General features: G+C 45.4%; 1 protein-coding gene across 1 annotated transcript in view; it reads right to left on the reverse strand.

The window, feature by feature from the left end:
* Positions 1-26,559, reverse strand: part of LDAH (lipid droplet associated hydrolase) — a 239,718-nt gene that overhangs the window by 15,749 nt on the left and 197,410 nt on the right. The window contains exon 6 of the mRNA XM_083178608.1: positions 21,038-21,120. Coding sequence (XP_083034734.1) covers positions 21,038-21,120 — 83 coding nt within the window. The remainder of the gene's footprint in view (positions 1-21,037; positions 21,121-26,559) is intronic.

Genomic DNA, 26,559 nt, shown 5'->3' on the forward strand with positions numbered 1-26,559 from the left:
CGCGGAAGAGAATGGGGCTGCTCTCCCATAGGCCGCCATCTCAGCAATGGCACAAATCTAACAATCATGTGCTGTCATTGGTTGATCATAGTGATATTTGGTATTAACTTTATTGTTCATTTTTACACTAACAGCGTGTATGCGCCCGAACAGACGGCTAACCCATTGCATCGCACACCCATCCGAAACAGTGTAAAATAAGATGGAAACACATTATATCTAATCTATAACATTCACCAAACATGGGTCTAAGCAACAGGTGAAATAGTCTGCATCTCTAGACACTTACACCTAACTCCACAAGGTACCAAACAGCTAATTTATAATGAAGGCAGACCTTTTCCCAAAATTAGGCCATGCTGCCATGTGTACACTTACCTTCTACTGGGCCATATTACAGAGGTGGAATGAAAAGTAGCTAGCATCTAACCTGAATGTGGAGTGCTTTCACATGTGATTTGGATGCTAGCACTGATTACTTGTGGCTAAGTGGGGGACTGGATTGACATATGGAATGGGTAGTGTCAGTTGTACTACATAGCAAACAAGTGCACAGTACAGAAGTACATTCAAATATACATGTCATGTCTGACCTCAGTTGTATTTGGTCATTGGTGTTGGAATCTGCATTTAGCAAATAAATCACACTTACTGAGTTTGCCAGGTTTTCTGGAAATATTTCGCCACACCAAGGGGCGGGCCGTATGCGCCGCACGGTTGACGCTGGGGTACGGAACGCGGCCGTACGGAACGCAGCTTGCAGCTGATTAACGCCAATTACAGAAATAGTATTTAAAGTGGTCCTAGAAAGGCAAACACTTGTTGCAAACATGCCAGGCTCAGACTCTGAGGAAGAGCAGGTGGTGCAGAATCTGTTGTCCCGCATGGAGGCCAACACCACATATGTACCCCTCAACCCAGAGGACCGAGCTGGCCCATCCACATCAGGCCAATCAGCAGCTGGACCATCCTCAGCAGAATCATTGGGAACCCAGCAGGTGGCTTCCCAACAGAGTAGCCAGCCCAGCACTTCAGGTACAGCAACCGGTGCCCGTGGCCGTGGCAGTGCCCGTGCCCGTGGCCGCAGTGGGGCAACACGGGAACCAACAACACGAAACATGGCATTTGAACCGCGGGAGCTTGACATCCTGGTGACCCGGGCACGTGATTTAATTGAGTGTCCTGCGGTGAAGTTGACACACACAAGGAGATGGAAGATCTGGGAGGAGATAACGGCGGAGATTAATGCAGTGGCTCCACAAGTTCGTCAGACGGAGCACGTTAAGAAGAGGCAAGTACATGTGTGTAAAATTTGAGTAGGACAAGTCCAGTAATGTTTACATTCAATATTAGATGGAGTTGGCCAATGGGTGTTCACGTTGCTTGGACGCACAGACATGTAGGCCATGACATTGAATTGATAGTTATTGGAGGGTGACTGTTTTGGTATCTTCTAAGGATTGGTTTGAAAAAAGAATATAGTACGTTTGGTGTCAGTAGGCACATGTTGTATTATGTTTCAGATTGCAATGGGTGCTACAGCAAACATGAGGAGTTACATGTATTAATATGTACACTTTGATTGCAGGTGGCACGACTTCAAAGGCAACCTCAAGAAGAAATTGACCGAGCGGTGGCAACACAGCCAGACCTCTGGGGCTGGCCCCATGCCTGGCAAGCTGGAGCTCACCCCCCTGGAAGAGATGGCCCAGTGCTGTATAGCAGTGGAGGAGGTCCGGGGGGTGAGCACTATAGACAGCGAGTCCCCAGCGGAAGTGATGGCTTCTACTCTTGAAGGTAATTATTTGCCAGGCCATAAGTAGATGTTTTAAATGTTGCATTGAATTTTCTTGTTCAACAGCATCGCCACCGCTTGGTCAAGATTCTCTTGAGGAGGTTGTGGAGTCTGTGCCACCTGGCCCCAGTAGCAGGCCCGTGCAGCAGCTGCCAAGATTGTCTGCGGCTGAATTGTCCATGTGGGGCCGTGTGCTGGATAGTATTGTGCAGCAGGGAGAGTCGACATTCGAGCGGGTGCGTAGGGCCGAGGAGGTGCTGCAGGGTTTGACCACCAGCCAGCAGAGTATTGCTGAGAGCCTGCAGGCTATGAGTGCCAGCCAGCAAGCTATGGCTGGCAGCCACCAAGCTATTGCTGGTAGCCTGCAGGTGCTGGCTGATCAAGCCCTGCGGCAAAACGACCTCCTCCTCCGCCATAATGAACTTATGGTGGAGCTAGTTAACAGCAATAGGGCCCTAATGTCACCCGCTTCGGGTGCATTACCAACCTCATCACTCCCTGCTGATAGAGGGGGAAGAAGATCCACCCCCTCACCAGCACGTGCTCCACATGAGCCACCATCTGACTCTGGCCGTGGACGAGGCAGAAGAGCTGCTGCACGTGGCAAGGAGCCTGCCAGGGGCAAACGTGCTCGCAAATGAACTTGTGTCCCTATTAATCTCCTCTGTTATGTCTTCCCAAATCTTCCATTGAGCTGTGTGTGTCAGCATCCTGTGTCCAAATCCGTGCCCAGGGTCACCACTTTTGCCCGCGGTTCAAATGTCATGTTTGGTTCCTCTGTTGCCCTGTTTCAGTGTGCTGTACTTGAAGTGTTGGTGCTGTACTTTTGTTGTGAAGCCACCTGATGTGTTCCCAATGATTCTGCTGTGGCTATTTATTCTTTATTATGTAATTTTTGTCCTGGTATGGTACCATTTGTTTTGTTATGTATTTTCAAATATTGCCAAAGTTTGTTTAATAAATGTTATTTTGGCCCCACAAATGTCTGTATTAATTTAGACATGCAGAAGTGGCATGTGTATTAGTATTAATATTATTAAGTTGTGTGCATTATTTGCAGTGTTAAAGTGTGTGACAAGTGCAGCATGTAATGTTCCCTTTAAGCTGCAATGCTTCCAATTGTAGCAGTGAGAAGCGTGTAATTAACAAGTAATGGGTAAAGTATGTGATTGTATTGGGTTCAGGTGACATTGGTTGAGGTGCGTCCGTCCTGATTAGGCGTTCCGATTGCCTAGCGCATGACCGAGTGGTGTCCGCAAAGCAAAAGTAACCTTTTGGACACCGCACATTTCTTCCCTTTTTGTTCGCGTGCATTCGGCGTGCTGTCCGAATCCATGCCTACCAATATATGTGTACTCCCCCGTGTCCGCCCATGTTTCCGCCCAGTTTAGCCCACTTTGAAACTACGCCCCTGTGTCTTTCCGCATGACGCCCATAATACACCCCTATTGGCCGAATGTATGCGGTGCACAGTTCTGTACGGGATTAGTGAGAACAAGTACGGAGACCATGCGTGGCACATGCGCGTCGCGTTCTCCACGCATGCGCAGACGGCTAAAAAACGCCATCCGAAAGAATGCGGAAAAGTCCGCACCGATCAGAATAAGGGCCTTAGAGATGAAGCACGTAGGGTTAAACATTAGCGATTGAAAAAATGTATACCTGCTGATGTATATATAATATATTGGAGGATGAGTATTTGGTTGACTGTAGCACATTGATTACTATTAAAAAATAAATTGGAAACATGGAACTAACTATTAAAAACCAAGCTTTCAAAAGTGAGTTTTCAAATGAAAACTGCTTCAACCAGCAAATCACAGTCCTCACAGTAGTACTGTAATGCAATGTACTGTAATGTTGTGACAGTGATAGGCTAGCAGTCTTTACACCAATATAGCAATGTGAACAAAGCCCATAATAAAATGTGGTTCATAATGAAATTGGACTTGGTCCTTCCCACTCCCCCTTATGTTGTATATTAAAAAGGACATGCACATTTTGTCAAACCAAGCACTTCAGTGACAGGAACTACCACTTTTGTGGCTGAAGTGTTTAGTTTGTTTGGGCCACCACCAAACAAAGCACTTTGGTGGTTTGGTTAAACCAAGCTGCCAATTTGCTTACAGCTAAAAATAGTTTGTGCCTATAGACAATATAAATACCAGCAGAGCTAAATTTTACTAAATTGTATTGCACAATATTTAAACACAAACTAAAGAGATGCATGGATCCCATGTTTTGGTTTCAATTCATGATCTTGTTTTGGTTTTGCCAAAACCACCATTAAGTGTTTTGGTTCAAATCCATTAAAATTGATAGAAATCAATAAGCACTACTTAAAAAATAAATAATAACGAAACAATTTATAGAAAACAAAGAAACAGCTAAAATCATGCAATAAGGACCTATTGAAATTCAATCTAAAACCTGAGTTTGTTTTTAAATCTAAGTTCTGACCTCACAACAGACTAGAGCTGGAACTCGTTTATCCTCGTAACCCCATAGTGATTCCGAACTGGGACTCAATTCGATTCAAAACCCTTTAGTTCATGTATTCATATTTCAGGAAAACAGAGCAATAAATCTCTACATAAAACCATAACTTATTCCTTTAAATATTAGATAATATCACATAAATCTCATAAAACAGCATAAAGCCAGATATTAATTGTTCTCGTGCCACTGGTTGTGTCCAAAGATATTATCCTTATAACAAAGGGCCTGATTCAGAGTTGATCATTGTTGTGCGAATTTTCGGTTCAGACAATTATCGAATGACAACGCATTACATATTCATGAGGAGAAATAGAGATTGAAATAGAATATAGGTCATAATCTCAATGCCCCCTGCAGTTTGACTTACAGGAAGCCAACATTTGGGGGGTGGTAACCAGCTGCTATCTGGGCGTTATAAGTGAGAGTGTGTGACGTTAGCCCTGGCCACAATCAGCATGTCTCTGTCCCAGATGACCAGTAGCTCAGACTTACTCATATATGCACAGACTGAAAAAAAATCATTAGATGTTCATGAATTGCATATGGATTTGCTGGTGAATAGCGACCCATTAACAATTCACTCTCAGATTTGCACGGGGCATTTTTTCTTTCTGACCGGGCAGCGGCGATCTACTCACAGTTATCTGCAACTTTGCAAAAAGCAATCAGGTTTAAATTACAGGTTGAGTATCCCTTATCCGAAATGCTCGGGACAACGAGCATTCCGGATAAGGGAATATTCCGGTTTTTGGAATATTTTTTTTTTAGCAATACTTACCTGCCCCTGGTGGGTCCCCGATGGTCCCTCGGCGTCCATGGAGTCCTCCGGCGTCCACGGCAGGCCACCAGCACCGTCTCCGGTGTCTCCAGCGGTCCCAGGAGTGCTTTGCGCAAGTTCCCAGGCGCGCCGGTGACGTCACCGGCGCGCGCGCACTCGCGCAAAGCACTCCTGGGCCGCTGGAGACGCCGGAGAGGATGCTGAAGGCCTGCTATCGACGCCGGAGGACTTGGTAAGTATTAAAAGAGGGTTGGGGGGGGGGGGGAAACAAAAAAACAAGTTTTTTGGAATAATTCGGATCGGATACGGGATGCCCGGATACGGGATACCCGACCTGTATATACATAATAAAGATAGTGATATATCGCATAATCTCCAACAACTTTAAAAGGTACTAGTACAACTATCTGGCAAACCATCTGACCAATCTGGCTTGTTGGAATAATAATCTGGTAACGTATGGCAGCAACTAACATGTGTGTTACTCTACGTACATGATCGCAGCGGCATTCAGTTTTGCTGCACTTAGTTATCTCATAGGCATGCGCAGGACATTTTATTTGGGGGTGCACCGTCAAAGGGGTGTACCTGGAAGCACCTATTGGGCATGTCTAACACCGGCCATTGGGTGTGTCTAACACCGCCAATCAGGCGTGTCTACCATCATATATTGGTGCTTGCTACAATATAAAACATCTCTTAGCAACACCATAATCTCTGAATTACTCACAGTAATGCAAATAAAGTTAAAAACATATATGGATGATGCAGGTATGTAGTGATATGACAATGGTCTAGTACAATTACTTTAACAATGCAAAACACACATAATTGATTGATGGGCTCTTCTTTTAATGGAGTACAGTTCTAAAAAGCAGAAGTCTATTGTAAAAGGTATTGCTGGTATTGCTAGCGGCATCGAGGTGTGTACACCTTAAACTCAATGTGTGTAGGCCTAGGAAGTGGACAGTGATAAACCACCAGCCAATCAGCTCCTACCTGTCCTTTTTCAAACCCAACCTATAACATGGCAGGTATGAGCTGATTGGCTGGCTGATTATCACTCTGGCCTTATGTATCTCTACTATAACATTCCTGAGCGTTTACAACATATTGGCACTGGTATAATTTTTAGTGAAGCCAGTGATACAGAGAGTAGCCTAGATTAACAAATCCAGCTACTTTACCAAGAAATTCAACAATTTAAAAAGAAATTGGGAACTAATGATTATAAATTACAGTATGTCTAAGAAGAGATATTTTTAGGTAATTCTTGCAATTCATGAACTAAAACAAGCCAATGCTTGGGTTTCTGTATAAGAAAATTACAATAGTTCAAATGTAGTAAAAAAAAATAATGAAAGTCAATAACTTCAGTGTTATCCAGTGTAGTGTCGTGTATGGAATACACACGATATCCTAGTGGTGGAAATGCCGGCAGTCAAAAGACCATTCCTGGCACCACGATACACAGAATCCCAAAAGGGACTCAAGTATCTTACCGGTCATGTCCTCCAAACTCTTCCCCCCCCCCCTTCCTGCTCATTTCCAGGACCATGTTGCTTCATCTAAGCAATGTAATGTGGGGGAGTGTCACACACAATTGAGTACACCCATGTGCAGCCACCATCTTCAGTCCAAAAAAAAATAATTAAAGTCAATAACTTCAGTGTTATCCAGTGTAGTGTCGTGTATGGAATACACACGATATCCTAGTGGTGGAAATGCCGGCAGTCAAAAGACCATTCCTGGCACCACGATACACAGAATCCCAAAAGGGACTCAAGTATCTTACCGGTCATGTCCTCCAAACTCTTCCCCCCCCCCCTTCCTGCTCATTTCCAGGACCATGTTGCTTCATCTAAGCAATGTAATGTGGGGGAGTGTCACACACAATTGAGTACACCCATGTGCAGCCACCATCTTCAGTCCAAGGGTGACTGCAACCACTCTCCACAGTGGATTTAGATCATGGTGGATAAAGCGCGTCAGCAGCAGATCCTAGTTGCTTAGTCTTCAACAAAAATTTCAGGGCTAAACATGTCCCCAGAGTTGAGAATACCATTGTGGATGCCATTGCCGTTTTTTGATTTGTTATTCATACTGTATTAGTGGGTACACTCTCCAGTTTGTTATGATGGTCAATCTAATGGCTCTACCGAGAATTTAACATAAGCCCTACCGAATATCTTAAGTAATTAAGTAATTTGTTTTTCTTGTCTTGTTACTGTACGTCACACATTCTTAGCCCGGCACCATAATAATAATAGTCATTTGCTATAAAATAATAAAACTTATTTGAATTGGTTTCAATAAATCTGATCTAAAATTAGGAAATGGCAACCACTTTGTTTAAAAAAAAGAAAAGTAAAGAACTTTTTTAGGAGGGCAACGGATAAAGGGTTTAATGGTTGTGAACTAATGTAATTGTGATTGTGCATACCACTAGCACCGTATATATACAGTCACAAACAGCGCTATGATAAGCTTACCACTGTTTGTTGAATACAGAATGGATGTCGTAACCTTTTTAGCGAGTACTAAAGGGGTTACGGCTCCTTTTTAAATAGAGCCCCAAGTGATAAAACGAGAACATGTTTCTATGTTTCTGGCAATCAATCACACATATGTAAAAATGCCAGTAGTTTTATGAGTGGTGGTGATGGCTGAAAACATTCAGTGTGGGCAGAACACACTTCCAGAGACCACAGAAGCTGCTGCGAGACATCCAGGAACAATTTCGGGAGAGTATTCCATCAGTAATATCGAACTCCTTGGAGGTGCGAAGAAATCTGTGTGCTCAGGGATAAATATTTCTGCTGCTACAGAAGTCAATCAACAGCAATAGAGCAATGGAGGAGCATTGAACTGGCTAACCCGGCAATTATTACATTGATTTGTCTGTCCCTGTGGGCATATCCCGTTTGTATTCCAAACGCCACGGTTCATTAGCGTAGTGTGTAGAAAAGCCTTTGACAGGTTTGGCTGAAAGTTATTTATAATTTGGAAGGAAGGAATCCTCTGTGCAGAGCTGGCTTATTTAAGTGCATCATGAAAATAAAAAGGGTGAAACGTTATACCAAAACTATTCGATTCCCACCATTAGTATTGCGTTTCATTTTCAAACTAGTCCCAAGAGCACTCTTATCACACCTGACATCACACTCAGGGTATGTGAGTGGCAGCTACTGCAGCGTGCCTTCTGATTGGCCCAACAGAAATAAGAGTGTGATGTCATTCCTCAGCTGTGGAAAGAGGAGGTGGCTCTCACTTAGAGAGCATTGAAGAAGCAGTTTTGAGCTGCCAAGTCGTGCCGTGGTGGGCATAAGTCCAAATACTATGTTCCCCTTCTGCTTGGGGTAAATTCTCCTATTCTCCTGCTGATGGCTGCAGTCGCTGTGTGGGGGGTCCTGTAGTGCTGACCGATCAGCAACATAGCACTGGGAAAGGTCCCTCTGATACCGCATTCAGACCGCAAATGCAGGGTCGCACCGGGACTTTTAAACGATTCAATCCTGGTGCGACCCTGCATGTACGGTCTGTTCAGAACGCACAGCGAACCGTCAATTTTGCTGGTTCGCTGACATCATGTGGAGGTGCGTCTGCGTGTCACCGGGGGCGGGGGTGGAGGCAGCTCTTAGAGCTGGCGCTGCTCCAAGCGCTGCCTCCTCCCATAGTGTGAAAGGGAAACGGGTCGCTCGACCCACTCAACCCGTTTAACCCGTTCACCATGCACTGCAACGAACCGGTAAGAACTCTGCTTTTTACCCGGTTTGGATTGCCGTGTTGCTGCCGGTTAGCTGTAACCGGTAACCCCTTTCACATCGCACTAATTACCAGGTCGAACCGTCAAGAAACCGGCTTGTACCCGGTAATTAGGTGCAATGTGAAAGGGGTATGAGAGAAGCAGCTCCTTGAAGATGCTCTTCCTGTAGCGGCTCACACTGTGTATCTAACTGGTCTCCTCGTTAGCGACAAGATCGGATAATGAACTTTCTGGTGTGGTCACAAATGATGTAGCCATGCCAGGAAAGTGACTTAAGGCGTGTTCCAATGCACAAATAAGTTAGGTCGGTAAAAATATTTATTTTACTTAATCGTATTCTAGCAAAATGAAACATCATCGTCATCATCACCATCGTAATAATAATAATAATAATAATAATAATTCTGGATGTAAATTAGTGACATAAACTAAAATATAAAGCTCTTTAAAATATAATGCATCTCCTGGATTGGAGGGTGTCAGATTAATTAAGGCTCATCCACACATCTAATTGGCCAATTTGCTGGACCCATAATGCACCAGTAAATACAGCTTTTTAGTCACTTAAGTGTTAAGTTAGTAACCAATCACAATAAGATTGTGTCTATCATTCCTCTATTGCACAGGTTCTCAAACTCGGTCCGCAGGACCCCACACAGCGCATGTTTTGCAGGTCTCCTCACAGAATCACAATTTAAGTAATTAGTTCCACCTGTGGATCTTTTAAAATGTGTCAGTCAGTAATGAGTGCACCTGTGCACCTGCCGAGTGACCTGGAAAGAAATGATATACGCTTTAAAATCTCAACTATTCCAATATATTCTGTAAATAATGTGCATTTAAATGCAGTAAATTGTTTAAAGACAAATATCTGTAGTTAATTAAAATGACTGTCAGCGATTCGTGACGCGCCACATGTCTAATTGGAAGATTCTGTCTCCTAAGCAATATTACAAATAATATTTATTGGAACATGACGAGAATCTTTAAATGATTAAACTGTGACACTGCGGGCTATGAGAGGACAATGTAAATTAGCTGTGGGCACCCCAAATACTTCGCAATTGAAAACATTTGCAAATGGTTAACAAAAACGTAATATATAGAAGCTATATTTTACTAATAACACAGCTTGAAATGTTATTAACACATTTTAAGAAGTAGACTAAATCCCGTCACTGAAAACGCGTGTTTTTAATTCCGTATAGGAGCATCTAGAACAGTAATTAATGACTTTTATACGTTGAGGCAGCAACGCTGACCACATTAGCGCCATACAAACAGTGGCGTGGGGCTGGCGAGGAAGGTGGTGCTTGCACTTCAGACGCCAAGGCCAGCAGGTACGGCTCATTAGACAGACAGCAACTATGTCGACAAGCATTGAGGTTGATATGACTGCATGCAGGAAGGTCAACATGACTGAAGGTTGAGAGGGGTTAGGTCCACAGGTCATTAGGTCGACACAAGCATTAAGTTAACATGGGGAAGGTCAACAGTCAAAAGGTCGACATTGGGGTTTTTCAAATTTCGAAACAATCGACATGGACACTGAAACGTAGCACCGCTGCGCTCACCATGCTTCGGGCACACTATTTTATTCTCCCACCACACCATAGTGGAGGGTAGGGCATGAAATACCGCCTGTCGGCACAAAAAAATAAAAAGTGAAAAAACCCATGTTGACCTTTTGACTAATGCTTGAGGCAGCCTAACCCATGTTGACCTTCAGTCATGTCGACCTTGCTGCATGTCGATCTTCAGTCATGTTGACCTTAATACATGTTGACTTAGAGCATACTTGCCTACTTTTTTGCACTCCTCTCTGGGAGAAGCCCAGAGAGGAGTGAAAGGGGGCAGGACGAGGCTACTTGTCAGGGGGCGGAAAGAGGCTGACATGACCAAGATCCACCCCCATGACCAAGCTCCGCCCCCATGACAGCCATTTGCGGGTCTGCATATTAGGGGAGGGGCTAAAATGATGCAATTTGCGTCATTTTAGCCTGACCCCCTCCCGTGCACCCGCGAAAATCGGACATTTAATGCAGCGGGTAAGGGGGGTGCTGGAGCTACGGGAGACTTGCCCACCTTCCCGGGGGCCTGAAGGGGGACCCGATTTGCGGAAGCCTCCTGGCCATTCCGGTAGGGTAGGCAAGTATGACTTAGTGGTGTCGACCTAATGTTTGTAGACCTAGTGACCGTATCCCAGGCCAGCAAAGGGGGCTTTCAGTGGCGCTTTAATACAATTTATTTAGTTTAACCGCCAAACTGACAATAGAATTCTATTCCAGATCCATAGTGACCTTAAGCGCAGGTGAGCAATCCAAATAGAATTCATACAATAAAGGAATTACTCAAAAGTGCATTTGTGATAAAATAGTAGTACACACAAACACGAGCGCTCTGAGGGTATCCACCAATAATGAAGTTACAAATGACTGTCAACAAACACAGGGAATCCTGCAGAGTTCCTGGAATCTATTCTTTACAGTCCAAGGGGGTTATTCTAGTTTCCACGCAGCGCTGTGTGGTTTTACCACTGCCGCATGTACAGCCCCCTCGCTCGCAGAGTTCCTGCAAATAAATGTTTTGCATAAACATGGGATCGAATCATTCAATGGTCCTCGACTATCAACTGATTTTGAACGTACACGCAAAACTGACACTCTCAGGTGTGTGCCCTCTTCCGGTGATGTCAGCAGCCGCGTCACTGTCTAAACCCCATGTAAACACCCATGAAACGCTGGTTGTTTTTCCATGGCAGTGTCCCTTCACAGCTGCCCCGTGCCCCCTGCCTGCACTGGTGGGCGCAAACAGGATAGCAAACTAGCAGTTTGCCATGCCCGCTCGCACCCAGCATATGCACATTCGCAGAAATGTGCATGTGCATTACGAAAACATTGGTCCTCCATTGGGGGGGACCGAGTAAACTAGAATAACCCCCCAAATTCGTATGGAGCAGCAAGGTGACCAAACCTGTGTAGATAATCTCCCAAAGCACATAGCAAAGTGACAGACAGAAAGCAACAGAAAGTGCAAATAATGTCTTAACCAGAAGAATTTAATATAAAATTGCACTTACAATATAAATGTAACCACCTTTTAATTTCAGGTATGTGGCTACCACATGTACTATACTGATTTTGTGCTTGTTTCCTTTTAGGGCTCTCAAATGAATAGAGGTACAGCGCGTTTATATAAAAGGGTAAGTTTAATTTTTCAAAATGTGAAGAATATAACATTACAATACAAACATTTGAATTCAATAAACAACTTTTTTCATAACTTACGGCTTCAATAATTGACTTTAACAGTAGAACAAGCAGAGCATAACTTTACACAGTATGACGGTTCAATAAATAACTTTGCATGACATGTATAAACTCAATAAACTACTATACTTTCTATCTTTCCTATACACATAGTAATGCATGCATTTACACAAAAAGTTACTGTGCGCTGGCCAGCATAAAAAACACTGCATATAGATATATTTGTTGGCGCGCGTTGGGGCCCTTGCAGAAGGTGTGAATAGGCTAATAAGCAACCTGTTTAAATATGAATTTGTCCGCTGGTCTTCACTAGGTGTTCCTAGCACTGTAGAAGTCTATGTCTCTGTCCCTGTAATGTGTGATATTACTCGCACCAAGTATCTGTGTAATTGAGTTTAGATACAATAGTCTGACTTCCCTTGGTGTAGATTGAAACTTTCTATGCTCCTCTAAAGTTGTTTGACTGCCAGCCCAGGGGCAATTGTTACAAAGTCTCCTATTCTGTGAAGTAGGAAGCTTAGGCTACTTCTATGCGGCTGCTGTATTAAGTGGAGCTAACATCAATGTCTGGGGTTCCTGCGTGTGATAGTGCATAATGAAGGTTAGCTCACCCTTCTTGCAGCTCTGATCATCTATCTGGGCAACTGTCTTTTTTCCTATCTTCTTCCTTCTCTTCCTGCTTTAATGTCTTTGATCTGCCTGCCTTTATTCTTCCTGCACCCAGCCTAGTGTGTACACCTGTCACTTTGTCCCCCCACCTCCCATCTCCCGCAGGGCACTGCTGTTAAAACAGGCAGACCCTGGGTGCGGAGGGGAATATTAGAGTGCTCCTATAAGTGAGTCAGGAGCGCTACCTCTGGCATGGTAATTGTTGGCAACTGTCCAATGTGGGTGACAGCGGGGGCCCTCCCCCTTTCTTCTGTCAGCACCTCCTCCCGTCTCCCGCTGGTGGCCGTCAATGGTGAGGGCGGCCCCAGGGTGTAGAGGGGTGTGACAGCGGCGGCTTACTGTTTGTGCTGGGCGGTGACTCCTCTTCTTCGTCTGCGGTGCTTGTGCAGCTTCTTCCTTCTGCCGTCCACGCCTCCTCCCGTCTCCCGCAGGGCAGCGCTGCCAGACAAGCAGGCTGCACCTGGGTGTAGAGGGGCGTGAGCGGGGCTGGTCTCTTCCTCCCGGCGTGTAGGTGGATCTGTGGGCGGCAACCGGCAGGCGGCTTGACAGGCGACGTCTTCTCCCGGCTGGGCGGCTTTTGTGGATGACGCGCTGTCAGCGCTTCTCCAGACAGCGCGAGGCTCACCCGTCAGCGGCGTCTCCGGTGCAGGTGAGTTGCGCTTGTCAGCGTCTTCCCGGGTTGGAGGCTCTTGTGGGTGGCGCGCTGTCAGCGCTTCCCCAGACAGCGTGAGGCTCTTGTGTCACTTGCGGTGGGCTGAAGGGAGGCAGCTCCCAGTGTGCAGCGGCAGCTTGTCTCTCCGGCGTTGTCCTTCTCATAACATAAGGATGCCGGCACACATAGAAGTTTTGCAGAGCCTGCCTGGGGTCCCTTCCCCGACTCCTCTCCAAGGAGCTCAGCCCGCGCTAATTACAGCTCAATGTCTACAGCGGCGCTGACTGACTCCGTTGGAGGGTTCTAGAAGGGAGCGATCAGCTTCTTCCTATGAGCTCTGACAGTTCCTTTATATACTGTGCTGGGAGGTCAGCTGTGCGGCACGAGAACAGCTGTTCTCCCGCTCAGTGCACGAGACAGCTGACTTCCCGCACTTTTAGTGTCCTCGGGGACACTTACTATACCTGTTTGATTGGCAGCTGGCTGTGGGTTCACTTAGGGGGCAGCAGCATATGTGTAAACGCTGCATTACCAATGTCCATGAATCATTAATACATTCCACTGCCACCAATGCCTTTTGTCCAATAACTTAACACTAAAACACAGTTTTGGCAGAGCCTGTCACTGGCCATAGTTATCTAACATGTATGAGTCTATACCACCCGGTTTTAAACAGTTTCTGAGCAAAATATACATTTTGGTTGCTCAGTCAGCGTTACCATATCTGTGGAAAAGTTCATCACACAACATCAATCCTGAGGTGGAAACTGCTTATACTTTTATAATTACATTTCGTAACATATTTACAGCATGAATATGTTACATAAATACAGTTAAAATTGTATGAAACACTCATCCAATGCTAACAGCTGGCAGGTGGAACGCAAAAGATGATGGTGTCCTTAGTCCAACAACCCATCCGGATGAGCTAATGGAGCATTAGTTACAGGTGATGTCCCTTAAACGGTTTAAATACCGGTCACCACTCATTTGATTTTTAGCTTCTGAAGAAGGAACGCTGTTCCGGAACGCGTTTTATTGACTTGGACATTTATTGATTGACAACTTGGCTGCCCCGCCATAAACTTCTCCTCTGACTGACTGACTCCTGATTCGAAACGGACGTCACACACCCTCCTATGTCACACCTGCACTCCTAAGAACATGACTGGGTAACACACCCCCAAACGTAGGCTTCCTCTCAATCAACCTGCGAACGACTAGTGTAGAATTCGTAGCCCATTGATCAGGTCTGCATAACCTCCAACTTAGGCAAATGTGCATGAGATTCTGTCTTAGCTATTGTTGCCAAATTAGCCGTCACGCATGTCTGGGAGGTCCCTAGAGAAGAGATCCGAGTGGGATCTTCTGTGTTTGGGTGAGATTGAGAACGTTAAGACCCTCCCCAAGTTGTGCTTTGTTGCCAGCATCAAACAGGGTACGAGAAAGCAGCATGATGCCTAAAAATATTATTTTTTAACCCTTTGAGTGCCAACATTGCTGTGGGAGATCCTCAAAATATCCGCTAAAAATGGCAGCGCCGCTCACAGCGACTGTCCTTTTAGTATAAATACAAACACAGCCAAGTCAATTTATTGAAGTTTAGTTAAATACTGCACCCAAAACAAGAACGGTCGCTGTGAGCATTTTTTAGTGGATATTTTGAGGATCTATCACAGCAACGTTGGCACTCAAAGGGTCGAATTACCGGAGTGGGTATATATTTTACTGTATCTTATTATATAAACATTTAAATATAAAAAAGTGAAATAATACATTGGCCCTTATTCTGATTGATTCGGACGGCTGCATGTGCGGAAGGGCGTCCGATGTTTTGTGTGTGCATGTGCAGAGGTGCTTCTTGCGCATGTGCGTATGCCTTGCACGTCCGACCACGGCGTGAATTCCGTGCGGAAAACGATCATATGGGACCATCCAAGCAGGGGGTGAATATGGGCGTGAAGGGCTGTTTGGGCTCATTTCCATATGTGTACAACTTGCGTTTTATGGGCGTTCCCATGAAAACGCTGGGCGGGCATATGGAAAATTCGGTCCTGACGCACGTGTGGGGGGCGGACAGCTGACATAGCCGGATGTCATCTGCCTGCCCATATCCCTGCTTTTACATGGATAACTGTCTGAGTGGTCTGGAGCACTCATGGCTGCCTGACCACTTGGTCCATCATTTGATGGTCGGCGTCCTACCGCATTCGGACGGCATTAGCGATCCGTACAATAGGCGGGGTTAAGAACACTCGGTGTCCGTCCGAAATACGCATCTGTCCAATTCAATCAGAATAAGGGCCATTGTGCTTAACGTTCTCGGACACTTGCAAAATGTATTTGTCTACTGTATGTGACATTGCTACACACTACATATAAATTGGTTATATTCTGTAGAACTGACCTCCTTAGTCCTAAGTCGTAGGATGTATTCAATAGGTCGACAATTACGACATCAACAGTCCTAATGTCAACATTTTTAAAATGACAGTATAAAAGGGAATATTTTTATACCTGCACACTGAATCTATTTTTTGTGCGTTTCTTGTGACTAGCAGCTGCACTTCAACGGAAGACTGGGTCTGTTTATTATTGCAAGATAGAGTGGGAGCTGCTGGTGCTGAATAGGGATGCCAATCCCGGGGCATTTTTTCAATCCCGGGATTCGGGATTGAAAAATGCTCAATCCCGGGATTCCCGGGATCCCGGGATTGGCTTCCCTATAAAAAAAAAAAATGCCCCGCATGTTTACTCAGTCATAGGGCGGCCAGGAGCCCGGTGGGTGGCTGGTCATGCTGACGTTGCCGGGAGCTAGGTGGGTGGGCGGGGTTATCCGGAGCCGGGCAGGATGGGTAAGCGAGTTCTCCAGGAGGTGGGTGGGCGGGGTTTCCGAGAGCCGTGCAGGATGCGGCCAGGACAATGTAGGTACTTAGACTGTCTGTGCACCTGTGTGGCCTGCGCAGCCTGACCTAAGACCTCGTCACGCTGCGCAGGGTCGCAGTGCCGCGTACATGGGAAGCCGGGCAGTGTCTGAGCGATGCTCAGACGCTACCCGGCATTAGACTGCGCATGCGCAGTCTAGTCCCGAAATCCCGGGATTGGAAACGCCAATCCCGGGATTGAAATCCCGGTGTTTTGGGGGCCAAATCCCGGGATCCCGCCGATCCCGATTCCGGTATTGGCCACCCTAGTGCTGAACAGGACGCAGACGTAGCACCCAGAGTCCGGGACCCGGGGTTCCCCAGCCACCTCAAGCAGAAAAAAACACTCCCGAACACGAAGCACTGCGCGCACAGGTACCGACATTCTTTTTCAGGACAAATTACCCAAAAGGATTACAAATAGCAGGACGCCGCTTCATTATTGCACGCCGCAAGAATATAGGAATTCATTGAGAAATTAAGACATTATTGTGTACACAACATCCAATCTGTGTGTACACACCATACAATATATTGGACGTGCAATTCATGCCACAATAGATTTTTTCCAATATTTTTTCTACTTGTTCCATATATATTTTCCATATTTTTTTTTTGTATTTCAGGCACAGTATTCATGCATTATTTTGTTTGTCATTCATATTATAAGTTAATATTGACCTTGAAGGAATCTACTATTCTAGCCACCAACGACTAGACAGTTTATTGAAAAGGCCAATCATCTTGTGTGTGTACAGATACATGTGTAAATAAACAACACTTTATTTTGTCATACCACTTGTAGAATTTCAGTGACAGAGCGCGGCACAACAACCCACTTCTCTATATTGTTAAAATTACAACTTTTCAGAACGTCAACAGCTGATATGTTGACAAAGTCTAAATAAGCATAAGCTCTGGATGGGAGGGTTACAGTTAGCCTGGGGGAAAGGGGGTTAGGCTATAGGTGGGAGGATTAGAGATAGGCTGCAGGGGGATGGTTAGGTTTAGGTTATGGCTGGTGGTGGTGCGGTGGGGTGGTTTAAGGATAGAGTATGGGGAGAATTTGGGGTTAAATTACAGGCAGGAAGGTCAGGGGTAGGCTGCAGGGAGGTTGAAAGGATAAGAGTTAGGCCCTAGAGGATTAGAGTTAGGGATGATAAACCAGAATGGCGGAAAACCGGTACGTCTGACCCGGAAGTGACAGTCACATGACTAGTGGGACACGAAAGACACAGATAGAGCCACTGCCAGTCGCTGGTCCACCAGGGATAATAGGTCAACATTCCAACACCATCTACATGACGAATGTTGACACGGTCAATGTCAACACTTCTGTCTGTCTACATATCATAGCCAGCTGTCTCAATATAAGTAATGACACCTCGGCTATTCAGATAGAAGAACTTTGCCATTTCTTTTACATATATTACTTTAAATGAAGCGTTACGTGAATATACGCTAAAAAGCTCAATATCGCAGTACATCGGCTCTAATAAAAAAGAGCAATCTGCTGAAAAAAACTAACATTTATGGGTCTAATTAGCGCAACTATATTGGGAACAGTGGGACCTCAAGGGAAAATATTTGGACTCAATCCCATTGCCAGTACTAAGTATTCCTAAACCTGCACTCAGTGTGAGACTGGAATAATTTTGTGCCTCATCTCACATCAGCTCTAGAACTGTAGATGGGAGCAACATCCAGCAATAGCTGTTCTGTTTCCCCGGCGTTGGCACACCCAGGTGTTAAGATTGGCTTTTAACTTATGATCGCTGTAACTACTAAACACTATAAAACATTCTTTTTCAGAGTCGGAACTTGCCAACTGTAAAGCAACTTGGCTTTTATAACATGTTTTTATAAACTTCCAACCCGTATAATTTTAACCCACTTGCCCGGTCTTATAAACTACAAGTGGAAGAAAAAAAAATTGCCAGCCCCCCTTCCCCCACCTTCAAAGTTTTCATCCAGTTAAACAGTTAAAAAGAAATGTTTTTGAAAATTCCGGAGGAAAGGATCCAATATAGTAAGGGAGTATTTTTCCAAAACCTGCCATTAATGGAATGGATGATACTTAGGAACCTGCTGAGCAAAGTTGTAACCTAAATGTGCATAAAACTCATTGTGAAATATATATTCTCAACATGCACGTTATAAACATCGGTTGAATTCAATTTGATTTTTTTTCCTCCTCTAAAAAATATTTTAAGGACGACAAGAGAATAAGGAAACTTGTCACAAGGGCTGAGTAACCAGAGCTAAACTATGTGTATAGGTTATAAAGATCTGTAGTGTGAGAATTCCTAGCCCATTAAATCCACCAAGACCGCATCTTGAATTACTAAATATTCTTGTAAAGACTCCATCAACTGTAACGAGAGCCCTTGAAATAAGGTACACGTGACCCTAACTTACATAGTCGATGGTCTATTTAGATGCTTTTTCTTCACACCGGACGGACAAGTAGAGAAACACTTGTCCGCCTGGACAATTAGCCCTGTTAACTTTTTCTCCTGAGTAGGGATGACTATCGAGAATAGATGATTCATAATCATCAATGGATTATGGCCTTCGTTCAAATCGGTTGTCCTCATCGCAACGGGGACCGATGTAGAAGATCTGCTCATGCGCATAAGCTAATATGCAGGTCTTCACTGCGGGCACCCTCGGAGACTTGCATGGTCTCCGAGGTGCTCGCAGAAGGGGGGGCGTACAGGAGGCGGGAAGGGGGCATGTGAACGGCAAACGTTTCCTGCGCGTACCCATGAAATGGGGGTGGCTACGTGCTTTCCGGGGGCGGGCAGCTGACATCACCCGATATCGGCTGCCCACCCTATTCACAGAGCAGGGCGCCGCTAATCTAAGTCACCAGAGCATGACTTAGATTAGTGAGTGCTTCAGAAATCATTCCATGGTCAGCGATCATCAAATGATTTAGGGCACCCACATAAGGTGGCGCTACAAGGCTTGCAAAGCAGCAAAATAACAGAAAAATGGTTTTCCTCCATCGATGTTTTTTTTTTTTTTCAAGGTGCCGGGACACAGAGCATAGCTCCGCTCCTTGACAACCCTGAAGCCCCTCTCCCATGTTCTGATTTGCTTACGGGCCAGTCAGTCAAAAAAAATGGATAGGTAATAAAACTATTGATGGTCATCCATCACATAGTTTGTTACTATTGATGGCTGGTTGCAGTATCGCCATTGATGACTGCACTGATGGCCATCTCTACACCCGAGTAATAATAAGACACTTGGACTGTTGAGAGGCCAGGCCCCCATGAGTCACATGACGGCCCCATGTGCATTGACCACCCAACCTTTTCCATGCGTATGTCTGTGTCAGCGATGTAGTTAGCATCCCAGATGCCGGCATTCCGACTGCCTTCAGAATATGGCACCGGAGCATCGAAAGGGTCAAGATGCCGATGCTATAAAACCAACAGCTGACATCCTGATCTTTGAGTATGGAGTAAGCGGGAAGCCAGGGTTGGTTAAGGCAATATAGTGGTAGGAGTTAGGAATAGGCTCTTGGGAGGGAAATTTAGGGTAACACTGCGTAGAAGGGGGGGGGGGGGGGGTGTTAGGTTTAGGCATCTAAAATGGGGATTTAGGGTCAGGCTGCGGAGAGGGGGGTTAAGGGTTTCCCACCATTTCAAAGCAGGCGTCAGTATTCTGACCGACGGTCATCCGTATGTATCCCCTATTGTGTGCACACAGTACCATGCCAGGGCTGGTAGTCAGCCTCAGCACATCCCCGGTGTATAGCTGTTGTCTCAGCTTCCTTTTCCCTTAGCTGGCAGGAGTTGAAAGGTCTCTGGTCTTCTGCTGCTATGGCAGGGTTTAATATGCTGAATGTCCAGAGCTGTTCTTCTGCATACCGCTGGTAAGGCTGTGTCATGTCAGCTTGAACCAGTTGGGTAGTCTCTGACCTCCCTCATTAAAAAGACACAGAACTGCTGCTTCCCGGATGTTGCGTGTTTCATGCATGCTTCTCTGTAAACTATAGCTACTATTGTGCGCAATAGCCCCATCAGATCGGCAGCTTCTTAGACACTGAATCGAACCCATCTGGCACCAACAATTATTGCCCGGTCGGTCAACAATCATATTTGTTCCCCATGCTATCGTTTGGTCTAAACAACAACTGGGCCTTTTTGCCATGGGTCTAATTCAGACCTGATTGCTGCTGTGTGAATTCGTACAGCGGCCAGTTATCGATAGAATGCGCATGCATCTGGGCCGAAAAAGCACCTGCGATGAAATCCTGCTACTTTTTTATTTTATTGCTGGCCGTTTGCAATGTGATTGACAAGAAGCCAGCATTTAGGGGGGAGGGGTGGTAACCGAGACGTTTCATGGGCGTGCCAGAAAACACACAGGCGTGCCTAGGAGAAATATAGGCGTACCTAATCGTTTTAAAGGGGGGGGGGGGTGACAACGCAGCTGCTGAGTAAGTCCATGCCTACTCAGAGCCTGCACACTGGGAAAATCACTGCCGCTGCAAATTAGCCACTGTGCGAGTGAGTCTGAATCAGGCCCTATGTCTCCATGATTTTAATCATTGAGTTGATTAGCTACATTATGGAACAGTAGCAGCTGTGTGCCTGTGTGTGTTGGTGTGTGTGTGCATTTTAATGGCTCAGACAGTGTGCAAGTGCGCTGAAACCAAGAAAAGTAATTACCTTGCTTAAGTTTTGTTTGATGGTCTCGCTGTCCCTTTCCATGACCTTCACCATTTCTTGACTGCCCATGTACATGGCGTTCACTGGAATGATAGAGAAAAAGCAATGGTTAGAAACTCCAACCCTCTTGATTCAGGAGACATTAATACTCAACGCCGATGAACCGCAGGCATCTATAAGTTTAATAAGCCCAGGCTAGTAACAAATAAACTAGTGTTCATTTTAGATTTCTACATATCAGTGCGGAAATACAGACCACTGCTAGAAGCATCGCAGCAAAGAGCGACACCCCAGGCAGGGAAGAGGAACTGCACAAGTTTTGAAAGATTGCAGGGCGCTAGAATGAACATATAATTGGATGGCAGATAAGAACTCGTAGTCCCATCTAGTCTGCCCCAAAACACATGTACATGCACACATTTACACACTAGGGTTTTTGTTTGTGTTTGTTGGGAGCCAATTTACCTACCAATATATTTTTGGAAACCGGAGTACCCAAAGGAAACCCACACAAGCACTGGGAGAATATACAAACTCTGCACAGTGGTGGTAATCAAACCCATGATCTCATTGCTTTGAAACATTAATGTTAACTGTTACACCATCCGTACGGGCCAGCACCAATAGGTAAAAGATACTGTAGATTGGATACATAGCAGGTGAAGAGCTTTCAACAGGTCGCGTGTGGCAGTCTTCAGCGCTACACATTCATTTTAATTGGGTGGTATTTCAGCAGCCTTTTATATCCCAGTCTTATAAGGCAGGTGTACTAAGCCTTGGTGATTGGACAGAGATAAAGGACCAGCCAATCAAATCTTAACTGCCATGTTACAGGCTTTGTAAGAAGATAATGAATGTGAACTGGATCAAAGTCGATTGGGTATGAACAAATACAACAGTTTGACCAGTTAACCAGGCTACAGGAGGCCCACATTGCTTTAGGTGATTAAACAAATGTTAATATACTGTATTACCATATGAAGTCTGGCTATATGGAGCCAAACGATAATTATTCTGATGACATAAATGTTCAATTTATTTCCAAAATAGTATTATGCATAGCATAATGTCATAGAAATATCGAATACAATTTATTTAATTTTTTTTGGCACAAATCTAATTCTTTCTGGAAAATATTCTCCAACAGAGCAACACGATGACCCCCCTGAGTTTGTCCGTAACGTTTTGTACACAAAGTACGCCTTATACAGACTAACTTCTGGGTTACATTATTTCTCACTTTGCGCTATGTCTGCTACTTCTGAGGCAAAGATTAATGACAACATTCCGGCAAAGCACTGGGCCGTATCTACCAATATCCAGCATTAATTAAGAGCTTCAACTTAATTTTTTAATTAAGAACAATATCTTGAAAACATGTACGCCATGTCTCAGAAAGGACTGATTATATTCACAGTCAACTCTACAGATAATTTGGAGGAGAACTATTAAACCTTCCAAAGAGAAGTGGATAAAGCAGAGCACTCAACTGCTACCTATCAATTTATAGTGTACTTGATAAATTCTACCTCAAAGCTGATTGGTTGCGATGGGAAACTTCTACACACTTTAGAAAGTTTGTTACATTTACCCCAAAAACATTTTAGGGGAGATGTACCAAACGTTCCAGTCGAGATAAAGTGAAGTTGCCCATAGCAATGAATTAGCCAACTTTATCCACTTTATTGGGTATATTTACTAAAAGTCGATTTTGTTTGATTTTTATTTATTAAAATCTATAAAACGACCTTAATTTACGTTGTATTCCATGACCAGAACACACATTTAAGGGATGTGGAGAAGATCCCAACTATTGGGGATACCAGCAGTCACCATACTGATGCCAGCACCCCAACTCGTGGACTGTCACGGGAATCCTGACATTGATGAAGATGACAATGCTGGAAGTCAACATCAAATTACTTTTTAATACATTTAAATCCCTTCTTTATGCTCCTTCACCCTCCTCACCAGCTACTACCAGAGCACAATAACTTGCTTCCTTCTTCAAGGACAAGATTAATAAAATCCTCATTGTAGGGCCAGTTACTTGCTCACTTACTTTCTTGAGCCCTTTGACACTTTTTCCTCATTAGACCCCACAAGTGAGGATGAAGTATCAACACTCTTCTCTTCCTCCTACTCTACTACCTCTCCTCTTGAACCTATACCCTCAATAGTCAATAAAACTTTGTCTCCTGTACTTCCTTCTATGTTCAAACATGCAGTGTTTACTCCGATTCTGAAAAAAACAACACAATTCTGTCCCTCTCTTTCTAACTATCGTCCTATCTCTCAGCTTCCATGCCGCTCCAAGCTACTTGAGAGACTTCCCTGCACTCGCCTCACACACTTCTACAATTTATACCACTTCAGTCAGGCTTTCGCTCTCAACACTCTACAGAGACAGCGCTGACTAAAGTAGTCAATGATCTGGCCACTGCTAAATCTAGGGCCATTTCTCACTTCTTATTCGTCTAGATCTCTTGGCTACCTTTGACACTGTTGACCACTCTCTTCTCATACAAACACTACAATCCCTAGGTCTAGTAGTTACCAACTTGATATCTCTATCGCTGTTGAGAACACAACACATCAATTCTACTCCACAAGCTCGCTGGCTAGGGGTCATCCTCGACTCTGAACTGTCCTTTATTCCTCACATTATATGAACAGGTCTGAATAAGGCCCATTAACCTAAAGGTGCCCATACCCTTAGCCGATTTGGGCCAATTTGATTCTGACGAATTGGGCCGTGAAATCAGCCCAGTTTGATGTCCCCTCAGGTCCGATGCGCGGTCCCATGTGCATCAGACCCGAGCGGGTGGTACGACCTGCTGGCTGTCTGACCACCTGAGATGGGACCTCCTTTCCCGGGGGATGGGCAGCGGGGTCCGGCCAGCTGGTGGTGGTGGGAGGGTTCTGTCTGAGCGGTGGCAGCTGGAGCTTGTAGAGGCATTTGCCGGGCGGCGGGATGCGGCTGCTGAATATTTTGAAATGACTGGCCGGACGTTGATTGGCTGAGACTCTCAGCCAATCAACATCCGGCCAGTCATTTCAAAATATTCAGCAGCTGCATCCTGCTGTCAGGAAAATGCCACTACAAGCTCCAGCCTCCACTGCTCGGACGGACCCCGCTGCCCGCCACTACGAGCTGCCCGCCCCACCACCATCACCTAGCCAGACCCAAATGCCCGCCCCCCCCCAGGCAGCGCAGCAGCTCCCACATGCAATTTATTGCCTGTAAACAATGGCACATCAAGTGTCAGATCACATGTGAGCCTCCCGGGGAGCTGCCGGGGGGCTGTGGGCAAACTGGTCCGACTTGTCCTTAGGACAACTCAGCCCAGTGTGTGGGGCCCTTAAGTTGTGCCCATAGAGTTCTGCATCTGTACCATTAGGAAGCTGGTGGCAGAGATCGCTGCACAATCCACTTTCTGGCTGTGAGACAAAGAAACCGAAACTGGCAAATAACACGATGAACATAAGACAGCAAATTAGACAATGGTTTTACATGCTGAAAACACTTCACAAATGTTATATATAATTTGAGTGGCCATTCCCTTTAGTATATTATTATTCTCTCTATTAAACAATGTCTGGAACTCAGCTCCAAGCTCCCGTCACAGCGATGTAGTCAGCACCATTACAATGCCGAAGTCTCCAGTGTGCTCATTTCTCAGTATTATGAGAGACGTTTATGCTTCACACAAGCAGCGAGCGAGCTGCAGGCGGTAATTCATCGGCTGCGGTCACATTTTCAGGCCAATCACCCCCCCTCCTCTTAAACAGAAAACCATGCTGCATGCTGTTGTTTGGCCAAGCATCTGGGGTCCTTAGTGACATAACATAGATACACAGTGGTGTCGTATGAAAATACAGAGTGCCTACAGTCCAAGAAAACATGTCATACTGACAATTAAAGGACAAAAAAATATAAAATAAGATGCACAGGCCAAAACAGCATGATAATATGAATACACTAGGATGACATGGCGGAATGTAGTCGAAATTTCATAGACCTGTATTCAGACTGCTATATATATATATATATATATATATATATATATATATATATATATATATATATATATATATGTGTGTGTATAACATTGTATTGGCAAGTCACCAGGACATCAGCACATGATCCAGTGACGTTACTGGTACTGTGATGTGTTATTGGTCCAGCAGTGTGTTACTGGTACTGCCATGTGTTACAGGTACAGCGACATGTTACTGGTCCTGTGACATTTTACTGGTACTGCTAGCGTGTGACTGCTCCTGGGACATGTTACTGATCCAGCGGTGTGTTACTGCTCCTGGGACATGTTACTGATCCGGCGGTGTGTTACTGATCCAGCGGTGTGTTACTGATCCAGCGGTGTGTTACTGATCCAGCGGAGTGTTACTGATCCTGCGGTGTGTTACTGCTCCTGGGACATGTTACTGGTACTGCTAGCGTGTTACTGCTCCTGGGACATGTTACTGATCCGGCGGTATGTTACTGATCCAGCGGTGTGTTACTGCTCCTGGGACATGTTACTGATCCAGCGGTGTGCTACTGATCCAGCGGTGTGTTACTGCTCCTGGGACATGTTACTGATCCAGCGGTGTGCTACTGATCCAGCGGTGTGTTACTGCTCCTGGGACATGTTACTGATCCGGCGGTGTGCTACTGATCCAGCGGTGTGTTACTGCTCCAGGGACATGTTACTGATCCGGCGGTGTGCTACTGATCCGGCGGTGTGTTACTGCTCCTGGGACATGTTACTGATCCGGCGGTGTGCTACTGATCCGGCGGTGTGTTACTGCTCCTGGGACATGTTACTGATCCAGCGGTGTGCTACTGATCCAGCGGTGTGTTACTGCTCCTGGGACATGTTACTGATCCGGCGGTGTGCTACTGATCCGGCGGTGTGTTACTGATCCTGCGGTATGTTACTGATCCTGCGGAGTGTTACTGATCCAGCGGTGTGTTACTGCTCCTGGGACATGTTACTGATCCAGCGGTGTGTTACTGCTCCTGGGACATGTTACTGATCCGGCAGTGTGCTACTGATCCGGCGGTGTGCTACTGATCCTGCGGTATGTTACTGATCCTGCGGAGTGTTACTGATCCAGCGGTGTGTTACTGCTCCTGGGACATGTTACTGGTACTGCTAGCGTGTTACTGCTCCTGGGACATGTTACTGATCCGGCGGTATGTTACTGATCCAGCGGTGTGTTACTGCTCCTGGGACATGTTACTGATCCGGCGGTGTGCTACTGATCCTGCGGTGTGCTACTGATCCTGCGGTATGTTACTGATCCTGCGGAGTGTTACTGATCCTGCGGTGTGTTACTGATCCTGCGGTGTGTTACTGATCCTGCGGTGTGTTACTGATCCTGCGGTGTGTTACTGATCCTGCGGTGTGTTACTGATCCTGCGGTGCATTGCTGATCCTGCGGTATGTTACTGATCCTGCGGTGTGTTACTGATCCAGTGGTGTGTTACTGATCCTGCGGTGCGTTGCTGATCCTGC

The sequence above is a fragment of the Crinia signifera genome, chromosome 3, assembly GCF_055691185.1.
Source record: "Crinia signifera chromosome 3, ASM5569118v1, whole genome shotgun sequence".
In the NCBI taxonomy this organism is placed as follows: domain Eukaryota; kingdom Metazoa; phylum Chordata; class Amphibia; order Anura; family Myobatrachidae; genus Crinia; species Crinia signifera.